Source organism: Seriola aureovittata, chromosome 23 (genome assembly GCF_021018895.1).
Source record: "Seriola aureovittata isolate HTS-2021-v1 ecotype China chromosome 23, ASM2101889v1, whole genome shotgun sequence".
NCBI classification, from domain to species: Eukaryota; Metazoa; Chordata; class Actinopteri; order Carangiformes; family Carangidae; genus Seriola; species Seriola aureovittata.
In genome coordinates, this window is record NC_079386.1 from 14318472 (window position 1) to 14333658 (window position 15187).

Sequence of the window (15187 nt, forward strand, 5' to 3'; positions counted from 1 at the left end):
CAGGATTTCCGCCAGTAAACGATTAGCTTTATGTTTTTAACTAGGAACCAACATGTCTCAGTTCTGTGCTCATGGGAAGGAGCAACATCATGACGTCCTCATGCTTTTTCCTCTGAAAACTGAACCCTGAAGAAGATTAACACAAGAAAAATCTGTGTTCCAGAAAACTGCAGCTATTCACAAGTTGGAAAATAACTGAGTGTTAGTGGAGGCTTTCTATCTACTGAGTGCTTTCTAGTTTGAGTTTGACATTGAGTGAAATAAAAGCAGGGAGAGACACTGGCAGAGATAAAAAGAAAATGATTAAGTGATAGAGAGAGGAATATGTGCTAGACCAATAAAGAGATGTATATAGAGGGAGGCCTGATGCATGAGAGCAATGAGTGAGTGTGTGTGAGTGCATGTGTGTATTGGTGGGGGATGGGGGTCACTTTGGTGACTAATCATTTCCGTTTGAAACCCAGAGACAGAGGCCCCCAGGGGCAGCAGTTCATTTTCTGATGAGTGCACACACACACACACACACACACACACACACACACACACACACACACACACACACAAACATCCACACCAACTCGCCTCATTCCCCCCTTTGATGCAATCTGCAGATAGGATACAGTCATCGGTTTATGAGAGCATGAATTGTGCACAGGCATGTAGGCGCTCACACACACACACACACATACACACACACACACACACACACACACACACACACACACAGTGATGTCAAATGGTCTCATATATTTCAGGTTTGTCAGACGGAGCATGACGCTGTCAGATAGATACAATAACAACCTGTGCCCGCTCACTTACTTTTAATTCTCCCTTTTAGCCTTAATACAACTAATAATTCTGTTGTATGACAAGTCTGATTCTTCAAATAACGCTTTGATTGGATGCATTCAAATCTGGTGTTTCTTTTTTGTGCACAGCTTACATGATCAGACAATGAAAACATGACCCAAATACAAAATAACAGCGCTGTAAGAGAGAAATGCAACATTTAGAAAACAGGATGACGAAGTAGCGGAAGGCTGTATGCAAAACAGTGGGAAGGAAGATCAGTGACAATAGTGATACAAAGAAGGTCTGGGTTCATTAGAGGGCAAGTCCACTGATTTATAGGGTTACTGCTGCATAGTGTATGTGCAAAAAGTTCTGGGAAAAACATCTGGGATGTCTGGAGTTGGAAAGAAGTGAGCTTATCAGACCTCTGTAGCCTGCTACTAGCATAACACACCTGAATCTCCCGACTGAACTGTTGAACGGTCGAGTTGCATTGTGGTTAATGTCGGCGCCAGATTTTGACAGAGTCGAAAAATGCATGGGATTAAAAAAAAAAAAAAGACAGTATCTCCGGATCTGCTGCACTGAACAACACTGAAGTTAATTCTTCGACCGCCATATTAATTCCGCAGGGTGTTTTTAGGAAGCACTTGAACATGTAAAGACCTGCATGTGTGAAAGCCTTCAGTTTGACTTCCCAGACCTGTGCAGAGATCAGTATGGGAAAATGAAATGAACTTACCTTTGAACAACCACCTTTGCGATGCCCTTGGGCGCCGCGTTTAACTGCCAGCTGCTCCAGTGGATTCACAGTAACACACACTAAAGGTGTGAAGGCGTCTGAGAATAAGTAGCATGCCTGACTAACCGTCCTCATGTGAAAGAAATGTCATGAAAAGTCTTTTTTTCCCCCTCTTTTCATCCTCATCAGTCACTTCTTTGTCACAGTCCTCCCCTCAGGCGACTGTCATTTCTCCCAACCATGTCTCGCACCTTTTCCCTCGTACTAATGAAATCACACCCTTCTGTGCCCCCCCCCATCTTCCTTTTTCTTTTCTCACTGTTCAGTCTACTAATAAATAAAAATGTCCATCTACTTATCGACACCTCCTCTTCTCTTCTAGCCCCTTCTCTCTCTGTCCCACAATCCTTTTCTGCTCATCTCTGCTGCAGCTAATCACTAATTAACTTTCATAAGGTCCCACAGCTCAAACAAAGTCCCAGAGGGGAAACAGCTACATACAGTATTTAATCACTGGGTGTGTACAGGCATACATCCACATTTCAGCCTCTGTGTGCGTGTGCGTGTGTGTGTGTGTGTGTGTGTGTGTGTGTGTTGCACAGCTGTTTCCCCCATTACAGAGTCAAGTGTTTGTGTGAGGATCACAATAGAAATAAGATGAATGCAACAGCCGCAGACGCCGCAGTCAACAGATTCTTAATGCTCCGCTTTCTTTCATGTGCACAGGAAGTGACACCATGACAACAGAAATGCAGGAGATCGCCATCACGGAGGAGAAGCCTTTACTCACGGGTCAGCCTGACACCGCCAAGGTCAGAGATGGTGCTGCACACACACACACACACACACACACACACACACACACACACACACACATAAACAAAGCCTACAGAGACATGTACACACATCATAAATTTCACACACACATGCTGCATGTGAATACACACATGTAGGCTGATTTTGCTTGCAAATTCAAGCATGGAGAAACACACATGAGAACACATCAGTGCATTAATTGCATGGTTGTCATTGTGTAACGTACATGATCTGAAACCACAGATAAATGGCAGAATGTGTGTGTGTTTATGTGTGTGTGTCTGTGTGTCAATTGTGTCTGTGTCCCAGGAGACAGAAAAACAAGGGCTGGTTTGTGTGTGAGTGTGTTGAGCATGTGTGTCCTTGCTGTGCATATGTGAATGAATGCGAGTGTGTGCGCTTTTGAGTCTGAGCAAAGCCTACATGTGACAGCATGTGTTTCAAACACATGTGCGCACAACTGTGTTTGTAAATCCACATATATGTGTGTGTGTGTGTGTGTGTGTATTCGTGCACAGCTGCAGCACTGGCTCACATCAGCCGGGCTGACGTCAAAGCCCCTGAGGGAGCGCGAGCAGCTCCTCTGCTCTGCTGCGCTGATGTTGCCGTGCAGATGCAGCGCTGCAGAACACAGGAGTTTGTTGCTCGCCGCTGACACCTGGTGGGCAAAGAGGAAGCGACAGCTCTGAAACATCTACAAAAACAACAGCCACAGATTTACAAAAGGCAGAAATTACAGGATTTAATGTGTTTAACTGACATCCAGCAGCCTTCTGACAGAACTCAAAGACTGTTCCTGTTTGCAGATGAAAAACATTCGAGTGAACAACTTTCACTTGTATTGGAGTGATGTTTGACCAGGAGGATCTATACATTGACTCAAGAAATGAAGTTGTGTGCATTGTCCACCTCTGTTAATTAGTTGCTTCCACAGAGAGCCATGTTGTCCTTCAGTTGTAGTTGTAGTAAATGTGAAGATGATGAACCAATCAATCTGGGCTGTGACTGTGAAAAAATACTCATATGGGGTCATCAGTCTTGCCTGAAGCATGGGCTCCAGCGTGACTCAGTGAGCTGAGTAATTCTGAGTAGGAAATCTAATGAAGATTGGGAGGTTGTAGGTTACATCCAACCCTCCATTGTTCCCTGGGACCTCCTGCCTCCGCCCACACGTGTTACCATCCATCCTGAGCCAGTGAACGCATGTGCAGCTCTGTGATCGAGTCTTAATATGATTTCTATGGATTGAACTAGTGACCTTTATAATCCAGCCACGGGCCGTCTCTCCGATCACCAAACCTCCAGGACTCTCCGTTTTCTCCTCAGCGATGATGCCCGTCTCCACTTCAGCCTCGCAAACTGCTAATTTTCTAAGAGCTTGTGATGTTAGTAATTCATTAGCGGGGTAAATGGATCTAGGGTTGCAAATGAACAGCCCCATTTAAAACCTCCCACTGACAGATTTCCTCCGTATAATCTCAGACATCCAATAACCACCTGCGCCTCTGAAGAGGTTCTCTGCTGCTTTATCGGGAGTGTAATGCCGCCCCTCCCGCCTGTGTGGGTGTTAATTAGGAAGCAAGGCCTCCCAAAAAAGCTGAGAATTTTCTCTTGTATGTGCTATTTCTGTTCATCTCAGATTCCTTGTGTGTAGAGTGTCTCAGGCCCCAAACATCAGAACATTTTTTTTTAATACTCAAGTGTGATTTTGTGTTTTTTGGAAATTAATCTATTTCCCTCTAAAAACACACCTAAACCCACCCATGATCAAAAGCGCCCATGAGGTTGCCATCTGTTGTCAGTGAATGAACCATAAGACTCAGAAGTAAAATGACCACTTCTATAAAAAAAACAAGTCTGAAGATCGCACAAACAGCTTCAAGTTTGACTTCCCCTCTTCCCTTATTTGTTACAGGATGCTGAGCTGGCTGCGAGGATACTCCTGGACCAAGGACAGGTAAGACCACTCATCAACAACATCCATCCCAAAATGTCAGTATCAGGCTTAAAACCTGTTTCTCTCGCTCTCTCCAGGAGCACAGTGTCGAGACCCCACATGGCGTTCTGCACGTGACCCTCCACGGCACACGAACCACCCGCAGGCCCGCCATCCTCACCTTCCACGATGTGGGTCTGGAGAGTGAGTAGCGTTTTGTTTCCCCCCCCGTCAGTTCTGACTCACATAATCTTTCACCTGTTCGTGATTTCATTTGTTTTATCCTCTGTTTCTTTCCGGCAGGTAAGAGCTGCTTCTCCACTCTGTTCAAGTTCGAGGAGATGCAGGAGATTGTCAAGAACTTCACCCTGATTCATATTGATGCTCCGGGGCAAGAGGAGGGGGCTGCTGCCTACCCCACAGGGTACGAGAAATACTGTGTGTACATCAGTGTGTTGACATGCTGGTATTCCCTCAGTGTCCTGCAGTAACCTTGTTTTTTTCTTTAAAAGAAAAAGTAATCTTCTCAGAAATGGAAACAGTCTTCTGTGCCGGGCTTAGACCTAATCTCTTCCAAAAAATACTTAAAAATTCCCATCGCTCACATCTCCCGCCTCTGGTCTCTAATACACTCGTGTCAGAGGTTTAAAGAAAATCCGTCTTTTTCTCTCTCTCTCTCTCTCTCTCTCTCTCTCTCTCTCTCTCTCTCTCTCTCTCTCTCTCTCTCTCTCTCTCTCTCTCTCTCTCTCTCTCTCTGCACTAAGTATTTCTTTCCCCTGGCACTTCTCTATCACCTCTCTCTCCCTGGAGAAGAGACCCTTAGCTCCTGATGCTGATTCTAGAAACTGAAGCTCAGTCTCTTTTTGGTCTCATTTCAAATCCCTGCAGATAAACGTGTCAGCCACCGTATGCGCTTAATAAGTAGAACCTGAAAATCCTCATGTATCGTGAATGTTGTTTGGTCAATTACTACAAATGGTTTTGGTGAGATCTTCGGGTCAGAAAACTCCCCCCACCCGAGACAGTATTGTTCATTTTTGCACATTGAATGTTGCCGTGTGTGTTTTTGCTTTCATGTTGTGATGCTCCATCAGACTGACATCATGTGTGTTTGCTGTTGCAGGTACCAGTATCCCTCCATGGAGACCATAGCAGAGATGATCCCGGCCGTGCTGCAGTTTTTCAAGTGAGTCAACTTATTTATTTTGTTATGGATATAATATTAAAATATGGTTCCAGTTTTAAATCGATACAAGGTGTAAGAACTTGTACCACTCTGCACAACCATCATGAATTTAAAAATATTACCTAGAAAACCTGAATGCTACAGTAGCCATGAGCACTTCCACTTCATATATATCATATATATATATATATATATATTATTTTTTTTTTTTTTAACTAAACCTATATCTTCAGTAAAAAAATATGATTGTTAAATGAGTGTGTGTCTCCTTCTGGCAGCTTCCGTACTGTCATCGGAGTGGGTGTGGGAGCAGGAGCGTACATCCTCTCCAAGTTCACAGTGAGTGTCTTTTGTTGTCCTATAAGTGCAATAACAATAGTAATATGACAATAACATATTCAAAAACCAAAGAGGATTATATAGCTGATGAGAACAGAACAGAAACAAAGTAAAGAGGATGGAAAATCTGTGATAATACTACTGCGTTCATAGCAATAATGCAGGTGTATTCATGTATGTGTATAATTTGAGATTTGAAATTCTTTTTTTTGTGGTTTATCTGTTTGTTGCTTCCTCTCTCTCTTCAGCTCGCAAACCCAGATTCAGTGGAGGGTCTGGTTCTGGTCAACATCGACACTAACGCCCGCGGATGGATAGACTGGGCCGCTCAGAAGGTACCGTATGTCTATTTGTTCTTTCTTTCTTTCTGTCTCTCTCTCTCCCTCTCTCTCTCTGTCTCTCTCGGGACTTCATCGTCTGATACACAGAAACATGGTATTTTAATCTAGTTAGTCCTAATGCGACTTCTCCATCGATTTAACTTTAGCTGGGATCATGAAGTGATGTGACTGCATGTGTCCTCTGTCCCTGAGCAGCATTGATTATGTCATTGTTTAAGTTATTAAACTTACTAAATGATGACGAATCGTATTGATTTCTCTCTCTTCCTCTGCCTCTCCAGCTCAGCTCTGTGACGTCCTCCCTCACAGAGCAGATCCTGTCCCACCTCTTCAGTCAGGTACCAGGACAACATGTCTATAATAATGTGTTTTAAAAGTCTATATTCAAATGATGTTTTCTATCACAACATAAAATAAATGTCTAAACTTAGCATATGTCACCTGGTCACTTAAATCATTTTGTCTTTTGTTTTCTCTTGTAGGAGGAGCTGTCATCAAACACAGATCTAGTGCAGTCTCACAGAGACCGTATCTCCAAAGCTCCTAATCTGGTCAACATAGAGCTCCTGTGGAAGACTTACAACAGGTGAACACGCTCACATATTCTCACATAAACACAAATATCCCCCACGCCAAGCAACAACCAACATATTCTTCTCTTTTCACTCCCATCCAGTCGCAGAGACTTGAACATTGACCGCAACAGCACCTTCAAGTAAACAACCTTTTTAACTTTAATATTTGCACATTTTATTATGTACTGACTTAAAAAAGAAACACAAACCCTTCTCTGTTCTAATCTCTACTTCCTCAGGTGTCCAGTAATGTTGGTGGTGGGTGATCAAGCTCCATATGAGGACGCTGCTGTAAGTTTCAGCCGCCCTCTTTTTCAAGTTTCAGATGTTCTTAGTTTAGTTCTTAGTTTGCCATAACTGTTCATCGTATGTCAGAGACTGATTGTTTTTTCCCTGTGTGACCACCAGGTGGAGTGCAACAGCAAACTGGACCCAACGACAACCTCATTCCTAAAGGTAACCGACCCTCCTGTGTTTTTATGTAGTGCCTCTCTCTCTGTCATTCACTCTTACTCATGTCTCATGTCCCTCCACAGATGGCTGATGCTGGTGGTCTCCCACAGCTGACCCAGGTAACAACACGCTGACCGACACTTTCTGATAGTCAAAACATGGAAATCAATTATTATTGGGGTGGCAACTAAAAAAAACAATTATTTCCTCAATTAATTCATTAATCGTTCGAAAAATTTCCCTGAAGACCAAGTTCAAATCAACCGACAGTAAAGAGTCAAATCCTCATATTTAAGAGGCTGGAAGCTGCAAGTTTTGGCATCTTTGCTTGAAAAATTACTAAAACTATTGATAATTAATAAATTACTTAAAGAGGGTGGGTAGGGTATTTGCCGTTGCACTCCTCAACTGTGGAATAATCTCCCATGCAGTATTAGAGAGGCTACCTCAGTGTCCTCCTTTAAAACTCTTTAAAAAAAGGGTTTTTATGTCTGGGAAGCACTTTGTAAACTTGTTTTTCGAAAAGTGCTACACAAATAAATGATCATTATTATTATTATTATTGTTACTGATTCATTTTCTCAAAAGTAACTTATGTGTTTGCTGAACAATCACAAGGTGGGGGCTTCAACAGAGAAAAACATCCCATCATCCAAACTTCTGCACACTGTTTGCCAAAATTAATGCATGAAAAATTCTTTATTCACATGAATTGATGCATTAAAACATAAGAAAAGAAAGACACAATCACTCCATCGATTCAAGAGTGACATCTTGACCTGCTGTTTAACTGATATTTTCGGTGCCTCAACCCCAAAAAACACAACAAAGAAATGCAACTGCTCTAAATGTGGACGTTTCCTGTAACTGAAAGTCCTTTAACTTAACACTGTTACGCTCGGCTGCCACATGAGGTCGCCAAATTGCACACTTACCTACTTCAGCTAATAATTAGTGATTATATAAACAGAATGTGAAACACTTGTGTCTTGTCTTTGTGTTTGCAGCCTGCTAAACTGACTGAGGCTTTCAAGTATTTCATCCAAGGCATGGGCTACAGTAAGTACACTTCAATACAATAGAAATATTTTTGTGAACAGATTACACATAGTGCAGTGATACGTAAGGTAATAATTGCCAAGGTGCTCCTCTTTATTGGATTTCATTACGTACAGTACTATGTGTAATTTTTTTGCTCACCATGTCGCATTGCTTGACGCTGAAAACACGTATCACCAACCTGAACAGACAAAGCTGGTGATTTTTTTTATATTTTTCTCATTGTCAACAAATCCCATACAAAGACCAAAACCAACAATGAATATATCCTATTAACAAGTACTGTCTGTGTAGCCAAATCCTGATATAGCTTAATCCCTCTGTGCCATAGAGCTCCATTGTCGTCTCAAGGCTATAAAAAAAAAAAACACATCAGTGAGGCGCCTCACCGCACTGGATGACAGGCTGCGGCTTATTTTCAGTCAATCCCACATAAACCGGCCTGCTGCCAAAAACACTCACTGCGCCTTATGTGTATTTATCCGCAGCTGAAAATAGTCCCTAGTACCATTTGTGAAAAACAACAGTGCCTCGCTGTTCTTAGAAATATTTTGAATCTTTTTTGAAAATTTAAGCCGTACGCCTGGCTGAGAGCCACAGACAGGGTCGTGAAAGTATTGAGAGATGAGCTAGTACGTTGTTGGTTTCGCTATTTAATTGGGTTTTGTCGACAATAAGTAAAATACAAGAATAATACGAGTCTTATCCTTAGCTTTAGTGTACTGTTTCCAATTTGTGAGTCTAATCTTGCCGTCCATTTCTTTCTATCCATCTCTCTGCAGTGGCTTCATCTTGCATGACCCGCCTGTCCCGCTCCCGCACCACCTCCCTCTCCTCCTCCTACTCCATGGATGGATCCCGCTCTCGCTCCCGCACCCTGTCCCAGGGCTCGCAGGGTGGCCAGATGCCACCGAGCCCCTCCCAAACGATGGAGGTGTCTTGCTGAAGAAGTTAAAGAAAGAGAGAGAGAGAGCGACAGAGAGAGAGAGAGAAAAAGCAAAAGAGAGAGAGAGAGTGTGAGTGAGAAAGAGAAGAGGAAGGAAAGGAAGGCGAAAGGAAGGGAGAGGTGGTAGCATGACAGTAATACAGGAACAAGACGAATTTTGTCACTAAACAACTCCCATCATTCCCCACGAAAGCAGAATAGGAATAGAGACAGGGATGAGGGAGGGAGAAAGAGAAACCTCCACATTTTGCACCACATACAAGCCCAATCCTTCTCCTCACATCCCCCCTTCCAGTTGAAAGCAAAGTGGATTGAGTTGTCCTACAATGAATATAAGAAGTATAGGCAAGAAGAGATTAATAAAAAATAAAAAAACGGGGGAGGTGGGGAAAGAATGGCGACCAGTCCTCTCTCCCTCCCTCTATTGGAACCTCTGTCAGCCAATAGAGCCCTTTATTCTAGATGAGGGGTGTGTCCTATAGAGACCACACACCTTTGCGTTAACCAATAGTAATAATTCTGAAAATGGTATTGTTGTTGATGCTGATGATTATGTTGTTGATGATGATATTGAAGCTAATGATGAAGATAATGTAATAGAAAAAAAACAGTTAACACTTTTCTCTTTATTACGCAAGGAGTTTAAAAATGACAAAAAAAAACCAACAAAAAAAGCATACTATAGCAGAGATACTTATAACAATGTGTGTCTACTACTTTTTAAGCTAGTTTTTATTGTGTTATTTTTATTTCTTTAATTGGATTTTATTTTCTTATTTGTAACCTGCCTCAGCGAGGGGCTGAAGCTACTGATTGGTTGACCCGTCACGTGGTAACAGCCAATGAGAGCCATTATAGTGACTACTTCCTCCTTGATGTTGCCAGGTTGTTTATGTCTTCCATTTGCCCTGTCTTTAAGTGACTGTTTTGTTTTCCCATTTGGATTTGAGGAGGTGGGCAGGAAGCTTTTACTGTTTTTCGTTTTTTGTTGTTTTTGTTTGTTTGTTTTGTTTAGTTTTTTTTTCTTTTTCTGGACTGTTTGGAAGTTGCATGCCTGGTATCAGCCCATGTGAATACTGACAGGATAATATTTTTCTTTTATATTCTGCTGATGAGTTGTGTGGATTTGTGTGTGTGTGTGTGTGTGTGTGTGTGTGTTGTTTGCTTGGAGTGTTGATGGCAGGTAAGCATAGGCGAGACTGAGGGTGTTTGTGCGCTTTAGCTAGCTCGCACCCTATTGTTTACACTAGACGCACACTAAATAGTGCTTCCAACATCGCTGGCAGTCTTGCACTGGATGTTCCTAATATCTACACTCAGTGTGCTACTGACCAGGGAGCTTTACATCACTCAGTAGCATGCTAGTATGGATATTGCATTTCGGTGTTAGACGTGGCCAGAAGGGATCACTGTGTTCATCATCTGGGTTGTAATCTCTTAGCCTTGCCCACGCATGGATACCTCCTAACAAACCCAGCTAGCATACTTGAGTTTATGTGCGATGTGAGGTAAAATGAACACACGCTCCTCTCTGGCAACAAGCGGCTGTATTCAAGCAATGGGGTCAAGAGAATTGTGCAAGTGATTGTTGTGTGTGTGTGTGTGTGTGTGTGTGTGTGTGTGTGTGTGTGTGTGTGTCCAAGAAAGTAAGTGTCAGGTGTATGGAAGTGTCCTGTAAGCACAATTAATTAACGCAGCAAAGAAACAGGCCAGGGTCCTATAGAGAAGCATCCATTTTGAGACCAACAAAACCCCCCTGTGATTTATTGATGACAATGAACCAGCCCCGCCACTGCCACAGAGGAAACGATACAGGAATGTTGCCACCAAGGTTTCACCTCTCTGGTGCAGCCCCAGTCATAAGAGGCAAAGGATTTTGCGTTTTCTGTTTTTGAGAGTGAAAGCTGATCAGCGAATATCTGCACCTTGAGACAACCAGTCTTTAATTGCAGCCAATAAGCAATCTTACTGCCAAAACTAAGAGCTCCAAAATACTAGGGATATTTTTTTGGTCAAAATCCTGTCATCAGAAACGGTGTGAGCTAAATTACACCTTATAGCATCAGTTCTGTCTCTAAAACTGAATCCGAATTCCTTCTACGTTGTTAATATTTCAGCAGCAGATGAACACAAAGCTTACCACTGCCCTGTGATGTGTAGCCATTGGACTGTATTTTTAAAGGACCCTTATTTGGACCCAATCCTATAATATCCTTGGAGCACGTGCATTTTTAAGTGTGTCACCCCTGTGCACACATTTTGTTCTTTGATGCAACTTTGGTTTTCTTTTTTTTTCTTTTTATATGAGTCAGTTTGGAGGTTGTCTGTTTCTTTCACATGCTGTCCGGTGCTCCTTTCCCAAACCTGTTTGATGATGTGACGATGATGGAGCAGAGATTTTGATGACAGCGACAGGAAAGTCATTGGAGGGTCTCAGATTTGAGCTTTAAACTGAAACTTGGGAGATATTAATAATGGTGGTCAAGAATGTGCTGAGATGCCAATATGTTTTAGGCGCTGTCCAGAGGACTGAAGTGTAGAATGTAAATGTATGGCTCTTCCCACACTGATATTAAAACTCAAACAATCGGGCATGGGAACCTCTACCAAATAATGGGTAAGGGGTGGAGCCTAGGAAAAAAAGTTGCCAAATAAGGAAAAAGGAGTGGTATGTCTTTGTGGAGAGTTGAGCAGGGCTGTGTGATTGTAAATGCTTGTCCATTTTGTCTTTGTCTGTCTCTTAATTTTTGCTTCAATCATGTTTTTCTTTCCCCTCTGTGTTTTGGAATTTTACTTTATTTTTATTTTTTTGTTTGTTTGTTTTATCTCTGTGAAGTGTTAGTTTACCGTCCTGATGTGCTCACAAGATAGTTAACTGTGTGATAGTTCTTGTGTAACTTTTTTAGCATTAGCGCTGATAAAGGAGAATAATATAATTAACAATAAAAAAAAGAAAAAAAAAAGATTAAAGGTAAAGAGAATACAATCAAATTTACTTGTGTGGCTAATTTCTCTGTGTAACACAATGAACATCCTAAAAGCAAACTTAAATATTATTAAAAGCTCAAGAAAAATATCCTGTCTCCTGTCTTTTCATTTTCATGTGAAAAAAAACTGTGGATGTTATATACATTTTGCCTTTGCAGTATTTCTAGTCAATGAGGAAGACAGAGGGGCACACCAGCAATATGTGTCCAGGCTGAGTCCTGGCCTGGGTTTGAATCCAGCCTGGGTCCTTTGTTGAGTGTCATTCCTTCTCTCTCCCCTGTCTTCCCCGTCTATCTCATCACTGTCTGTCAATAAAGTAGTAAAATGGACAAAAATAAATCTTAAAAAATAGGACCATCTTGAATGTGATAAAAGGGGGTAGGTTTGCATACGGTCGGTAGGGACTTGTCCATACCAATATTATAGGACAGAATTGTCTAGGCAGTGTTTGAGTGAACTCATTCACACTATGTTTGGAGTGAGGTTATATTAGATAATTCCAAGAGGCATATCCAACACAACTGATTTAGGAATGCTAGTGCTTGATTGTAAGGGCAGGGGCTATCTCTAGGCTCACGTCATGTGAGAATATCACAGTGGTCCACAGCAGGAGGAAACTTTTCATATCTATTCAGTGAGGCAGGTGCGTAGGAGCAGGTTTAAAACATGACATACTAAAAAATCCAAACAATTTAATAGAAATGTTTCGGTCTTAGACCTTCAAAGTCACAGTGGTATCTCAGTGGTACCTAACGTCACAAGGAAAATGTCAACTGATGTTGTTTAACCATGTTAACTAACGTTAACTAGCATGCTTACCCTGGTTTCTGTTTTCTGTAGGCTAGCAGTCAGGTTGCTAGCAGGAATAAACATGACATGGTGGATATATAAAAGTATTGGTTTAATTTCTTTCGAAAAATCCCATGAAAATGTCAACATGAATAGTATGACTTTTTTTATGCCTTACTATACCATGACATTTTGATGCCTTGCTCTGCCATGGAGAGTTTTGGTGTTATGGTGGTTTGAACAGTCGCTTCACAGTGAAAAGGTTCTGGGTTTGAATCCCAGGCCTCAGGCCCTTCTGTGTGGAGTTTGCATTTCCTCCCCATGCCTGCGTGGTTTGTGTCCAGATAATTCAGCTTCTTTCCGCGGTCCAAAGAAATGAACAGTAGCTTAACTGGCAACTCTGAAATTTTTATACTTTGTTATAATAATTTTTATGTTTTACTATACTATGATGATTTTATGACGTTTAATGGCATACTATGATGTTTTTATGAAATTTTTATGTCTTACATAAAAACATCATAGTATGCCATTAAACGTCATAAAATCATCATAGTATAGTAAAACATAAAAATTATTATGACAAAGTATAAAAATGACGATGACACAATGACGTTTTTTGACAAATATGCCTTACTATATTATGACCTTTTTATGACATTTCGTGCCCCTTACTCTACTTTGACGTTTTATGCCATACCATACTGTGGCGTTTTTTGACATTTTTATGCCTTACTATACAATAAAGTTTTTGGCATTTTTATGCCTTACTATACTATGTTGTTTTATTCCTTATTATACTATGACGTTTTTATGACCTTTTATGCCTTAATTTACTTTGATGTTTTTTTTACTTTTTATGCAATAGTATACTATGACATTTTTTGACATTATTGTGCCTTACAATACTATGTTGTTTCATTCCTCACCATACTACGGCGTTTTTATGACCTTTTATAGCATAATATACCATGACATTTTTTGCCATTTTTGTGCCATAGTATACTATGACATTTCATGGCATTTTTATGCCTTACTATACTATGTCATTAAATTCCTTAACATACTAAGGCGTTTTTATGACCTTTTATGCCTTAATTTACTATAAAGTTTTTGGCATTTTTATGCCTTTCTATATTATGTTATTTCATTCCTTACCATATTAAGACGTTTTTATGACCTTTTATACCATAATATACTATGATGTTTTTTTGACATTTTTGTGCGATACTATACTAATACATTTTATTGCATTTTGATACCTAATTCTACTATGTTGTTTTATTCCTTACCAACGCGTTTTTTGAAATTATTATTTATACTATGACGTTTTTATGCCTTAAAATTACATAAGCTTTTGACTGACCGGGATTGTAGTACAATGGTTAAGCCTGATACTTCACACTGAGAAGGTTGAGGGTTCAATGTCAGGTTAGATCTTTCAGTTTTAACGCCTTACTATTCTATGACGTTTTTTGGCATTTTTATACCCTCCTATCCTATGTCATTTCATTCTTTACCATACTATGGCATTTTTATAAACTTTAATGCTCTAATATACTAAGATGTTTTTTTGATATTTCATGCCATACTGTACTATGGTGTTTTTTGATATTTTTATACCATATTATACTTAAAAGTTTTCTGGCATTTTTTTTGCCTTACTTTACTATGTCGTTTTATTCCTTACCATACTAAGGTGTTTTTATGACCTTTTAAACAATAATATACTATGATGTTTTTTTGACGTTTAATGCCATACTATACTAAGATACTTTTTGAAATTTTTATGCCATACTATACTATGACAATTTATGGCATTTTTATGCCTTACAATACTATGTTGTTTCATTCCTCGCCATACTAAGTCGTTTTTATGACCTTTTATACCATACCATACTAAGACATTTTTGGACATTTTTGTGCCATACCATACTATGACATTTTATGGCATTTTTATGCCGTACTATACTATGTCATATTATTCCTTACCATGCTAAGACATTTTTATGACATTTTACACCATAATATACTATGATGTTTTTTCAACGTTTAATGCCATGCTATACTATGCCATTTTTTAACAATTTTATGCCATACTAAACTATAAAGTTTTTGGCATTTTTATGCCTTCCTACACTATGTCATTTCATTTCCTACCATTCTATGGCGTTTTTATGACCTTTTATGCCTCAATTTACGATGATGTTTTTTGACGTTTTATA

At 40.4% G+C, this 15187-nt stretch overlaps 1 protein-coding gene across 1 annotated transcript in view; it reads left to right on the forward strand.

The window, feature by feature from the left end:
* Positions 1 to 12261, forward strand: part of ndrg2 (NDRG family member 2) — a 30154-nt gene extending 17893 nt beyond the window's left edge. Inside the window, exons 2-16 of the mRNA XM_056369338.1 lie at positions 2261 to 2346; positions 4266 to 4307; positions 4385 to 4490; positions 4590 to 4710; positions 5410 to 5472; positions 5751 to 5811; positions 6060 to 6146; positions 6434 to 6490; positions 6635 to 6738; positions 6829 to 6867; positions 6967 to 7018; positions 7136 to 7183; positions 7264 to 7299; positions 8188 to 8239; positions 9022 to 12261. Coding sequence (XP_056225313.1) covers positions 2272 to 2346; positions 4266 to 4307; positions 4385 to 4490; positions 4590 to 4710; positions 5410 to 5472; positions 5751 to 5811; positions 6060 to 6146; positions 6434 to 6490; positions 6635 to 6738; positions 6829 to 6867; positions 6967 to 7018; positions 7136 to 7183; positions 7264 to 7299; positions 8188 to 8239; positions 9022 to 9185 — 1107 coding nt within the window. The 5' untranslated portion in view covers positions 2261 to 2271 and the 3' untranslated portion in view covers positions 9186 to 12261. The remainder of the gene's footprint in view (positions 1 to 2260; positions 2347 to 4265; positions 4308 to 4384; positions 4491 to 4589; positions 4711 to 5409; positions 5473 to 5750; positions 5812 to 6059; positions 6147 to 6433; positions 6491 to 6634; positions 6739 to 6828; positions 6868 to 6966; positions 7019 to 7135; positions 7184 to 7263; positions 7300 to 8187; positions 8240 to 9021) is intronic.
* Positions 12262 to 15187: the final 2926 nt, after the last annotated feature.